Below are 12,441 nucleotides of genomic sequence, written 5' to 3' on the forward strand. Positions count from 1 at the left end.
CATGTGGTTTTTGCCCTTTGTTTTTTATTGATATGGTATATTACATTAATTGATTTTTTGAATGTTAAACTAACTTTTCATTCCTGATTTTTGGTTTTTTTTTTTGAGATTTTATTTATTTATTCATGAGAGACAGACAGAGAGAGAGAGAGAGAGAGAGAGAGAGAGAGAGGCAGAGACACAGGCAGAGGGAGAAGCAGGCTCCACACAGGGACCCCAACATGGGACTGGATCCCAGGATCCCAGGATCATACCCCAAGCTGAAGGCGGTGCTAAACCGCTGAGCCACCAGGGCTGCCCTCATTCCTGGTTTAAATCCCAATTGGACATGATATATAATCCTTTTGTTATGGTTCTGGATTATGCTTGTTAGTATTTTGTTGAGGATTTTTGCATCTATGTTCATTTGATATTACTCTAGTTCTTAGAGACCTTTTGACATAGATTTTCGTGTTTCTGATTTCTTAAAGCACCTATATTCTTTTAGACAATACTTTTAAAATAACAGCAAAATATTACAATTTGTAAAGAGGGCATTAAGGTGATTGTACTGAAATATTTTTTAATAATGATAGCTCTTTTATTTTTCACTATGTGTTTACTTTTGCTTGAAAACACTATGTCTCTTTCTCTTTGCCAAATATCCTGTGAAATCTATTCTTTCCTTTTCCAAATCTTACCTACAAAATTGATATTCAGAATTTATAAAATGAAACCAGGATACTGAGCTTCCAAACACAAGACATTAAAAAAGGCAAGAAATTTATCTGGTTTACCATGGAGTGAGCTGCAATTCTCTTTAGAATAGGCGCTTTGCTGTCTTGACCTTATCTTTCACATTAATGTAAAATTGCCCATTCCTGGAGTAGTACCTGGAAGAATATCAGGATTATGCAAAGCTATAAAATAAATCTTTTTCTAGAATGCTAGATTTACTAGAAAATTAAGAATAGATGAATGTGGGAAAACTTCTTATATTAAAACTGGAAAGATTTTCTTATGTAGAAAAATACAAAATGTGCAAGGATGACGAAGCTAAAACTTAAGACTTCAAAGAAATTCAGTACTTTTGACACAATTTTCAGCCCAACCATCCAAGTCTCAAGGATATGAATTCTCTTTTCTTGATATATAAGAGTACAGTTTGTGGAAGTTTTTGAAAGAATACTCTGAAGCATTAAAGAAATGCTGTAAATGATTTCTTACTTCATGAAAAGGCTATTGTCCTTGTAAATAACAAAACAACACTGGGAATATTATCTTGTCCAGTTTTAACTTAAGGGGCATTTTTTTCAAGTTTTTATTTAGATTATTGCTATTTAACATAGAACATAATATTGGTTTCAGGAGTAGAATTCAGTGATTCATCACTTACATATAACACCCAGAGCTCATCACAAGTGCCCTCCTTCATATGCATCACCCTTTAGCCCATCCTCCACCAATTCTCTCTGTATTAACCCTCAGGTTGTTCTGTATCATTAAGAGTCTCTTATGATTTGCTTTCTCCTCTTCTTATTCCCCCTACCATATGTTCATCTGTTTTGTTTTTTAAATTCTATTTATGAGTGAAATCATATGCTATTTGTCTTTCTCCAGTTGACTTATTTTTCTTAGCATAATACACGGTAGCTCCATCCACATCATTGCTAATGGCAAGATTTCATTCTTTTTGATGGCTGAGTAATAATCCTATGTGTGTGTGTGTGTGTGTGTGTGTGTGTACACATATACCATATTTTCTTTATTCATCAGTTGATGGACACTTTGGGCTGTTTCCATAGTTTGGCTGTTGTTAAATAATGCTGCTACAAACATCGGGATGCATGTGCCCCTTCAAATCAGCATTTTGGTGTCTTCTGGATAAATACCTAGTAGTGCAATTGCTGAGTTATAGGGTAGATCTATTTTTAACTTTTCAAGGAACCTCCATATTATTTTCCAGAGTTGCCACACCAGTTTATAGTCCCACCAACAATGTAAGAGAGTTACCCTTTTTCTGCATCCTCACCAACATCTGTAGTTTCCTGTGTTACTAATCTTAGCCATTCTGACAGATATGAGGTGATATCTTATCATGGTTTTGATTTGTATTTCCCTCATGGTGAGTGATATTGAACATCTTTTCATGTATCTGTTGGCAATCTGGATGTCTTTGGAAAAATGTCTATTCATGTCTTCTGGCTATTACCTTTTTTAAATTTATTTTTAAACTTTTTTTAAACTCAATTTGCCAACATATAGTATAACACCCAGTGCTCATCTCATCATATGCCCTCCTTAATGCCTGTCACTCAGTTACCCCACTCGCCCACCCACCTCCCCTTCTGCAACCCTTTTGTTTGTTTCTCAGGAGTGTCTCATGGTTTGTCTTCCTTTCTAATTTTTCCCTACTCAGTTTCCCTCCTTTCCCTTATGGCCCCTTTCACTATTCCTTATATCCCACAGGTGAGTGAAACCATATGATAATTGTCTTTCTCCAATGGACTGATTTCACTCAGCATAATACCTTCCAGTTCCATCCACATTGATGTAAATGGTAGGTATTCAGCCCTTTTGGTGGCTGAGTAATATTCCATATATTATAGTATATATATATATATACACACCTCTTTCTTTATTCATTCATCTGTCGAAGGACATCGTGGCTCCTTCCACAGTTTGGCTCTCCTGGATTCTCCCTATTTCTTTTTTGAGTGTTGATTTTGATAAGTTGTTTATAGATTTTTGGGTACTAACCTTTTATCAGAAATGTTCTTTGCAAATATCTTCTTCCATTCCTAGGCTGCCTTGGCTGCCTTTTAGTTTTCTTGTTAATTTTTTTTAACTTTATTGTTTTCTTTGCTATGCAGATGAAGTCCCTTTCATCTCGAGGAAGTCCCAATAATTCATTCTTGCTTTTGTTTTCCTTGCCTCTGGAGACATGTCTAGTAAGAAGTTGCTCTGGCCAAGGTCAAAGAGGTTGCTGCCTGTATACTCCTCCAGGATTTTGGTGGTTTCCTATCTCACATTTAGGTCTTTCATCCATTTTTAATGTGTTTTTGTGTGTCACATGTAAGAAAGGGGTCCACTTTCATTTTTCTGCATGTTACTGTCCAGTTTTTTCACTACTATTTGTTGAAGAGACTGTCTTTTCTTCCATTGGATATTCTTTCCTGCTTTGCTGAAGATTAGTTGACCATACAATTATGGGTCCATTTCTGGGTTTTCTGTTCTGTTCTATTGATCTGTATGTCTGTTTTTGTGTAGTACTATACTGTCTTGATGACTGCAGCTTCAAGCAGACAACAAAAAGAAGTAAAAAACATCCAAATTGACAAGAAGGAAGTCAGACTTTCACCATTTGCAGTTGACATGATACTCTATGTAGAAACCCAAAGGCCCCACCAAAAAATTACTAGAACTGACACACACATTCAGCAAAGTTGCAGGATACAAAATCAGTGTACAGAAATCTGTTGCATTTCTATATACCAGTAATGAAGAAGCAGAATGAGAAATCAAGGAATAGATACCATTTACAATTAACCCAAAACCATAAGATACCTAGGAATAAACCTAACGAAGGAGATAAAAGACCTACACTCTAAAAATCATAGAACATTTAGGAAAGAACTTGAGGATGACACAAAGAAATGGAAAAATGTTCCATAATCATGGATTGAAAGAAAAAATATTGTTAGAATCTCCATATACCCAAAGCAGTCTACACATTTAATGCAATCCCTAGGCAAATACCACTAGTATTTTTCACAGAGCTACAACAAACAATCCTAAAATTTGTATGGAACCACAAAAGACCCCGAATAGCCAAAGCAATCTTGAAAAAGAATAAGCAGGAGGCACTACAATTCTGGACATCAAGTTATATTACAAAGCTGTTGTCTAGTTTTAACTTTTTAATCCTGTTAGTCAAATATTTCCCTTTCCTGTGTTTAGATTTTCATTTTCTTAATTAACTTTTTGCTGTGCTCCACATGAGATAGAGGATTAGGTCTTACATTACTTGGTGGTCTGAGAATGTTTGATGAAAAATGTAGATCATGATAGCAGATATTTTCTTGGACATATACCTCAAGGGAAATATTACTGAACATAAATTTAAGAAGAAGACAGATTTCAGAGGTGATATCAAATCTGGAGGATGTTTTATTGGCAAGTCCTCTGCATTTAAGGATTGTATCAGTAAATGTGCTCATGTTAACTAGGCTAATAGGCCACAGAGAAACTATACATATCTTTAGATAGGTCTACAGAAGAAGTGTTGCCTTTTGTGTTTGACACAGCTTAAGTTTATAGCCTTCCAGAGCATAATAATTGCTAAAGAGTAGTCTTACCATAGCAGCATAACAGAAGATTAAAACAAAACAAAAGGGATCCCTGGGTGGCGCAGCGGTTTGGCGCCTGCCTTTCGCCCAGGGCGCGATCCTGGAGACCCGGGATCGAATCCCACGTCGGGCTCCCGGTGCATGGAGCCTGCCTCTCCCTCTGCCTGTGTCTCTGGCTCTGTCTCTCCTTCTATCTCTCAAGAATAAATAAGTAAAATCTTAAAAAAAAATAAAAAAATAAAAAAATAAATAAAACAAAAGCCCTGTTTAAATAGTATAGCAACAAATTTTTCTTGATAGAGTACCTTAAGTTTTTGGAAAAGCTCATTGTAGACTCTGGCATTACGAGATATATGTATATGCAATTCTGCCCTCAGTGATCCTTAGAGATAATCTCTGTGGTTTAGTTTAATGTTAAGGTAAACTTGGCATTCTTCCTTTTTTAAAAAACTATTTTTCTAACCCTGGAACATTGCTTGCTGATGGGCCATTTCTTACACTTACAGAGGCTTTTATGAATAGTCTTGAAATGATGGAGAGCCATTGTTAATGTTCCTTTTGTTTTGTTTTGTTTTTTTTTTAATTTTTATTTATTTATGATAGTCGCACAGAGAGAGAGAGAGAGAGAGAGAGAGAGAGAGGCAGAGACACAGGCAGAGGGAGAAGCAGGCTCCATGCACCGGGAGCCCGATGTGGGACTCGATCCCACGCGATCCTGGAGACCCGGGATCGAATCCCACGTCGGGCTCCTGGTGCATGGAGCCTGCTTCTCCCTCTGCCTCTGTCTCTGCCTCTCTCTCTCTCTCTCTCTCTCTCTCTCTCTGTGCGACTATCATAAATAAATAAAAATTTCAAAAAATAAAAAAATAAAAGTTGGATATTTTTTCTGTCCTTGATTACCACTGGGAACTTCTATTCTTTATAGGACTTTCCATATTTAAGATACTTCTGATGATTGGGAACACTTTTGATGTAAAAATCATGTTCATATTTTATTACAAAGGTATGCAAGATTGCCTTATGGAAGGTTAATTTTTTAAAAAAAGCAAAGCATAGATTATCCCTGAAGAAATCAGCACAGCTCTGGAAAAAATCTAGTTTTGGTAAATGACAGCTCTAGGCACATATTTTCTTATTCTCATAGGCATTTTCTTTTCATTTTTGTATTTCAGAGTAAGTGAGGAAAAGGAAGTGACAGAAGAACGATTCCGAGCTGAGCAGGAATCATTTGAGAAGAAGATCAGGCATTTGGAAGAACAGAATGAACTGATCATCAAAGAAAGGGAAGATATCCTTTTTGAAAGTCCTCTTTTTTAATGTGCAGGAAGTTTGGCTCTTTCATGAAGAAAATATACACTCCAGAGAAATAATTGTTCTAATTTATAACAGGGAATAAATCTGCATGGGCTGCCATTTTTAGGCAATCAAAACGACACTTAACAGCATGTGCTGTTGCTTCCTTTGTGCTTGATATGGCCACCCAGCTGTTCTGCTACTGCTATTATACTGCGGAGCACATATTTGTCAACTAAAAAAGACAATAAGAAATTTGGACATTAACATGTAATGTTGGAACTTTACTGAATTCTGTTCCACTGCTCTAATTGAGCCTGAAGCTTCTTTGTATTTGGCATTCTTTTTAGCAAAAACTTTGACAGCCCTGAGGAATTCTATTCCGAAATCATAAAAATTTTTTAAAAATCCATTGTAATTTGTAGATGTTGTAATTGCTAAGTATTTACACTGCAGCATAATACCACCAAAATTCTCATGGAGGAAAAGACTAGGGATTAAAACTGGAAGTGTGTGTGTGTGTGTGTGTGTGTGTGTGTGTGTGTATAATATAGCATTATTTGTAAACTGGCATTTTAACTTAAGAATTGTACTTTAAAGAATATGTGAGTTAAAATAAGCATATTTCTGAAGTTTCTTTTGACTGGGAGGAATTACTTATCTTGGAGTGTTTTTGCAGTGGTGTTGATAGAAAAGAGAAGTAACTGCCCCTAAAGTTTGGGCGATAGATTGACCAACTAAACTAGTCTATGAATACTTCAAGGAACCAGTGCCTTTATTGGCAATATCGCCATTAACTTGATGGTTAATAATCATTTCAAAAGTTCTTCAAGTGTTAAAAATTATCATATCCAGTGGACGGTAACTATACTTTCATGAATACCAGGGAAATAGAAACATAAAGATAAATTAATTCACTTGGGAAAACATGTAACTGTAAAAATGAGTTCTAAACCTTTTTTTTTTTTTTTCAAAAAGTGGAAATACACCATTGGGAATTAATATAATCAGAATTTTTAGATTTGATTTGCTGAGTATATATTTATAAAGTTTATTTTCCCACAATTCTAAAGGTGTACTTTCTCAATTATTTCTTTTCTGTAATCCTGTAGCATGTGAATAATCATCTTGAGTCTTCTCTTTTCTTTGCCCTCATTGACTTTATTGTATTAGGCTGTCAACTGTCATGATAGACCCTTTTTTGTGATATTCTTCCTGCTGCTTTTCTCTCTGGGTTAAAGTAGTACTGTTTAGTTAGAACTCACAACAGACTGTACTCAGCCACTTCGGGTTCTTCACATCTCACGAGGAATAGTGACTCAGACTTCCAAAAAAGGTAGATTAGGAATATTTTTATTTGTGACAGAAGTTCACTTACAGTGTCTGTTTTTTCCCATGTAACAACTGGAGATAAGTGACCTCTGGCAGTGCTTCAGTGGTTTCAAGTTTTCAGCACTGGAACTCTACAGTTGTCTTAGCATGTTGCAGAATGGTTGCTCTAATTCCAGATGTCGTATTTGCCCTAAGACAGGGAAAAAGGGGGAGTTCTGGCAGTTGTGACTCAGTCTCCTTTTTTGAAAAAAAAACATGAGATCTTAGGGCACTTCCACCCCTCTCCCCAGCCCTCCCCCAGCTGCCAGCAGTCTTTCATGAGATATTTATTGTCCAGAACTTTACTGCATGGCCATGCTAAGTTTTAAGAACGGCTGTTTAACCTTGTCCAATTTATAGGGTGAAAGGCAGCAAGGGAGAAAGGGACTGGGAATGAAGTCAGCCTCCAACTCTATCTGGTAGCAGAAGTAGGGGAAATAGAAACCTCTTTCTTTATATATAGAGAAGGAGGTGATGATGCCTTGGCCTTCCTGAGACAAAAAAAAAAAAAATATTATGTCCAGTGGAATTAGGGCAAAGTGGGGAAATAAGGTGAGAAAGGGAGGTAGTAGGCAAGTTTGAAAGCCTGGCCACAGTTAAGGCCCATTTATCTGGTAATATGCTTAACCAAAATGTGTAACTATCTAGAAAAGTTAAATCTGTTTTTTGGGGACTATTCTATTTTAGCGCTCTTTGAGTCAAGATTAATGGATTTGGTGCTGAAAATTCAGCATGGCTCTGAATGGTTTCCCTCTGTCAGCCTAAGTCATAAGATATACCAGGTGAATGTATTTGCACTATTTTTCCTGTTTTTCCAATAACTTAGCTTAGGGGTCAGTAAACTACTGCCAAATCCAGTAGGGAGCCAGCTAAATCTAGCCACACCCATTAATTCATGTGTTATCTGTGGCTGTTTTTGTACTGCAGTTGCTAGCTGAGTAGTTGCAACAAAAACCTCCGGCCTACATTGCCTAAAATATTTACTTCTGGCTCTCTACAGAAAAGTTTACTAAACCCTGATCTGTCTTAAAGCTAAAAAGGAAAGGAAAAGGCAAAGGCATTTAAATAAAGTCAGACTTAGGCATATGTCACAGTTGGAACTATTTTACATACAATATGAAAAGATTTGACTTGGGTATTTGTTTTTGTGAATGAAGATTGGTGTAAGTGTGAGACCATTATCAAAAACTGAATTGGTCTAGTTAATATAATTGGTTTAAAAATTTTTTTGAATCACCAAAGGTAGGTGGTATTTATGGAACTGTGGAAGAAGGAAGAGAGGAAGTTATGATTTAAAAACAATGACACCCATGGTTTTTATTTCAAGTAGATTCCTCAGGTACAAATCTCCTTTACTAGCATAAACCTGTGAAAGGTTAATACAGACGATTTTACAGTACATAAAACCCTATAGAATATAGAAACCTAGAACAAGGTTATAACTTAAAGCAATATAATTTTAACTACAGATACATTTACCTATCATACATGAATGATTCAGACTCTTTCATATATATGAAATCAGATAATTTTAGGTCATTTTACAGTCTCTTTCTGTGTAACTGTACGAATTCTGATTTTTGTAATTTTAAAGATGTGTTATACTAAATTTATGGGGTTTTTTGTTTTTAAAAGTTTTAATAACTTGATTTATTGCACTATATGAATACAGACCAGTCCCTTGGTGGAAAAGAGAAAAGATATTTTACTTGTTTGCATTTGGACCAGGCTTTTGAAGATTTGTTCTTAACAGTGAATAGAGAATTTATTATTAAAACATAAAAATTCTTGTAATTTTCAGTCTTTGAATAAAGCTTATTTCCTGGGAACTTAACTATGTGAATGAATATGCCATTCACAAAGTCAAGCAGTCTGATGAACCTAGTAGATTTTTGCCTACTTAAATGAGTATGAAAAGAGAGAGAAAACTAGAAAGAAATATGACCCATAGGAATTGATCTGAAGCATGTTAGCAGGTAATAGTTTAAGATACAAAGAATGTGGCCATTAGAAAAGTTGATTAATATTTGAGCTAATTGGGGACGCTTGGGTGGCTCAGCAGTTTAGTGTCTGCCTTGGGCTGGGGGTGTGATCCTGGAGTTCTGGGGATCAAGTCCTGCATTGGACTCCTGCAGGGAGCCTGCCTCTTCCTCTGCCATGTCTCTGCCTCTCTCTCTGTGTCTCTCATGAATAAATAAATAAAATCTTTAAAATTTTTTTTGAGCTAATCATATTTTCAGAACATATGTTTCAGATCAGGATGATATCAAAAGCTTGACCGAAGGAAAGTTAAATCTGATGTTTGCTCTTTTAACTGGCAGAGCAAGGGAAGTAAGTGATAGAGAAGAAAGTATAGTGGCTTTAGAGACAAAATCCTGTTTTAGTGCTGGTAAGCTGTCTGACCTTGAAAAGCTAATGAACTTAGTTCTGAGTCTCTGTTTTCTTCTACAACAAATGGATAGCTAATAATGCCTTCTCATTTCTTTGCCTTTCTTCACTGGGGTTCTGATGGCTTTCATCAGGTTATACAAATGCCTAGGCTGTTTTGAGGCCTGGTGAGAGAGTGAAAGTGATCTGCTCTCTCTGCTTTATCTTCTAAATTCTATGCAAGATGTAACTTCTCTGTACTGCTTGGGTTGGGTCCTCACTGGGAGGAAACCAGGTCTGACTGTCCTCCCCCAAAAACTGGACTGACAGATCTTTTTCTCTTCCTGATTTGTTCCCATTTTTTTCTCTGGAACTCAGTAAATTGAAGAGAGAGAACTTTAGAGGTGCTTATAGCTCAGATACTTGAGCCATTGGATAGGTGGTCATTTTAGAAACTTGGCTCTGGAAAGAAAGAATTTTAAGGAAACTACCCTTAACCTTTTTGAGGAATGTTTTAAAATGAGCCAAAGGTCTCAGGATGTGTGTGCTGAAAGTAGATTAGAGAAAATTCATAAGAATCTCATCTAATTATGTAAAAAGAAATCACTGATATTGAATAACAGTAATGCTTCAGAGGTGTTCAAAGTTTCCTATTTAACTATATATCCGTGCTACAGAATCAGATTACCATGATCTGTTGGGCTTTTGCCAAGGATAGGAAGCGCACTGTAGGAAGCTCGATTATAGATCTGGGTGCAGTGCTGTTGAGTGGATAGGGAGGGTGGGGAAAGATAGTTGAAATAGGTTTCGTGAGAAAGGAAATAAGTTTCAAAAGGTTAAGTTTTACCTTCCTAGTTAATTTTTCTGGGCCATCATAAGAGAAGGCAGGAGAGTTTCTAGTTTTAGAAGCAGTTTTGGGAGAATTAAAATTCAAACCTTCTTAAAATGTAGAAGATTAGCAGAAGAGAGGGTGTTTTGGTGTTTGACAGGGTGGTAGACAAATGCAGCAAAGTATGTTGCCAAGCACTTACCAGCTCTGATGACTCTTGGCATTTTTGTTTTCAATAAATATTGGGTTCTTGTTGTTTATGTTTATAAATTCTGTGGTGACAGAATATATTCCATATACTTGGATAAATTCGGTTTATTCAATTTAATAAGCCCTAGACAATGTAGTTCTACTAATCTAATTATTATCTCGAATGCTGTGGAAATTGTACTTCTTGAGGCCATTTTATTTGCTCTGTGATCCTGTACGACTTTAACAGGTTTTGGACCATTATTATTATTGTATACTACCCTGGAATGTCTGGGTAAATCTTAAATATTAAGATTTAAAATCTTAATAACAGATTAAATAACTCTTTTTTACTTGTATTTTAGAGAAATAAGCCTGCTTAATGAAAAAACTAATTATTACTGGCATTGTTGTTGTCTAAACTGCTCTTAAGGATTATTTTGTTTCTTAAAAATACTTGGATATTAATGCTAACTACAGGGAGGAATTGAGGAGAAATGTTGGCAGAAAATTTAAAAAGTATAAAATTTTACTCATATACTTAATTTCATTCCAGGAGGCCTTTATGAGATAAGTTACTCTGTGGTAGGGTATTGCATTTATACTTTACCTGTCTGGAACTAATCCAAGAATAAAAATAAAAAGAAGCATTTCTCACCTGCTCTCATCCCCTATGTATGCACATTTGTTGTATGAGAATTCCTGAAGCTGTCATATGGATAATAATAAACTCATTATCTGCTGTCTAGTTTATAAATCTAATGCAGATTAGAAACAGAAAACTGGAAGTAAGGTTCGGAGCTACAGTGAGAATATTTAAGCTGACAGGGGACTTAACAGGAAAATTATTAAAAATCATGTAGGAACTCATAATGTAAGCAGTCTAGAACTCTGCCCACCTAGATGTATCTCAAGACCTTCATATAATAAATGTAGTGCAGTAGTTAATATTCATAGTCATAATTCTGAGGCATTGAAATAAATTTAAATTGTTTTTATTCCCTATTACTTTTTAGTACTTCTATTTTTTTTTTTACTTTTTAGTACTTCTAGTACTTCTTTTAGTAAGACGTCTTATATTTAGTAAGACATCTTACGTTTCTATTTACAGAGCACTTTCACGTGTATTTTTTTACTTTATTATTTTAAGATTTTGTTTATTTGAGAGTGTGTGCACAAGCATGGAGGGGGGTGGGGGGTGAGGGACAGGGAGACTCTGTGTTCAGTGCAGAGACCGAGGTGGGCTTGATCTCACATCACCCTGAGATCATGACCAGCGCCAAAATGAAGAGTTGGATGGCCAGCCCAGTGAGCCAGCCAGGCGCCCCACGCGTGTACTTTTTAATTTTCACAATAACACAGTTAAGTGATGCAGATACTCTTATTCCCATTTTACAGGTAAAGACACCAGTCTGGAGAGGTGACTGGAACAGCCCGCTGGAATTAAGAGTGAAAATTTTTGACACCAAGTGGCTTTCCATTATACCAAATTATTTTTGCAGCAGTAAATTATAACAGATATTAATTGCTTTTCTAGTGTGCTTTATAGTTAACAATTTATGAAGTTGGTAATATATTTTATGTTGCTTTTTTATTCAAAATTGGTTAAAAATTTTTTGGTACTCATCCTCAGTTATCCAGAAACCCTGACTTGTAGAATGTTCCTGAGATTTTCTTGTGTTTTGGCTTTTTCATTCAGTCGCCATGCCTTTATCATTTCCCTCTGAAATTCTGAGCGCATTTTTTGCTGTTTTCTTGGACACTTCTCTGTATTCCTCTGTTACTCTGTATTATCTTTTTGTCACTGTCTCCTTCTATACTGTCTTTTGACCTGTTTCATTCCTTCACTGCTGTCACGTTAATCTTTCTTAAGGACTATTTTTATTTTGCCACTTGGCTTTTTTTTTTCTTTTTTTTTTTTTTAATTTTTATTTATTTATGATAGTCACAGAGAGAGAGAGAGGCAGAGACACAGGCGGAGGGAGAAGCAGGCTCCATGCACCGGGAGCCCGATGTGGGATTCGATCCTGGGTCTCCAGGATCGCGCCCTGGGCCAAAGGCAGG

General features: G+C 36.1%; 1 protein-coding gene across 15 annotated transcripts in view; it reads left to right on the forward strand.

The window, feature by feature from the left end:
• Positions 1 to 12,441, forward strand: part of KIAA1328 (KIAA1328 ortholog) — a 350,207-nt gene that overhangs the window by 43,578 nt on the left and 294,188 nt on the right. For all 15 annotated transcript variants that reach the window (XM_041743253.1, XM_041743263.1, XM_041743269.1 and 12 more), the window contains one exon: positions 5,501 to 5,616. In XM_041743253.1, the coding sequence (XP_041599187.1) occupies positions 5,501 to 5,616 (116 nt within the window). The remainder of the gene's footprint in view (positions 1 to 5,500; positions 5,617 to 12,441) is intronic.

The sequence above is a fragment of the Vulpes lagopus genome, chromosome 1 (genome assembly GCF_018345385.1).
Source record: "Vulpes lagopus strain Blue_001 chromosome 1, ASM1834538v1, whole genome shotgun sequence".
Lineage (NCBI taxonomy): Eukaryota > Metazoa > Chordata > Mammalia > Carnivora > Canidae > Vulpes > Vulpes lagopus.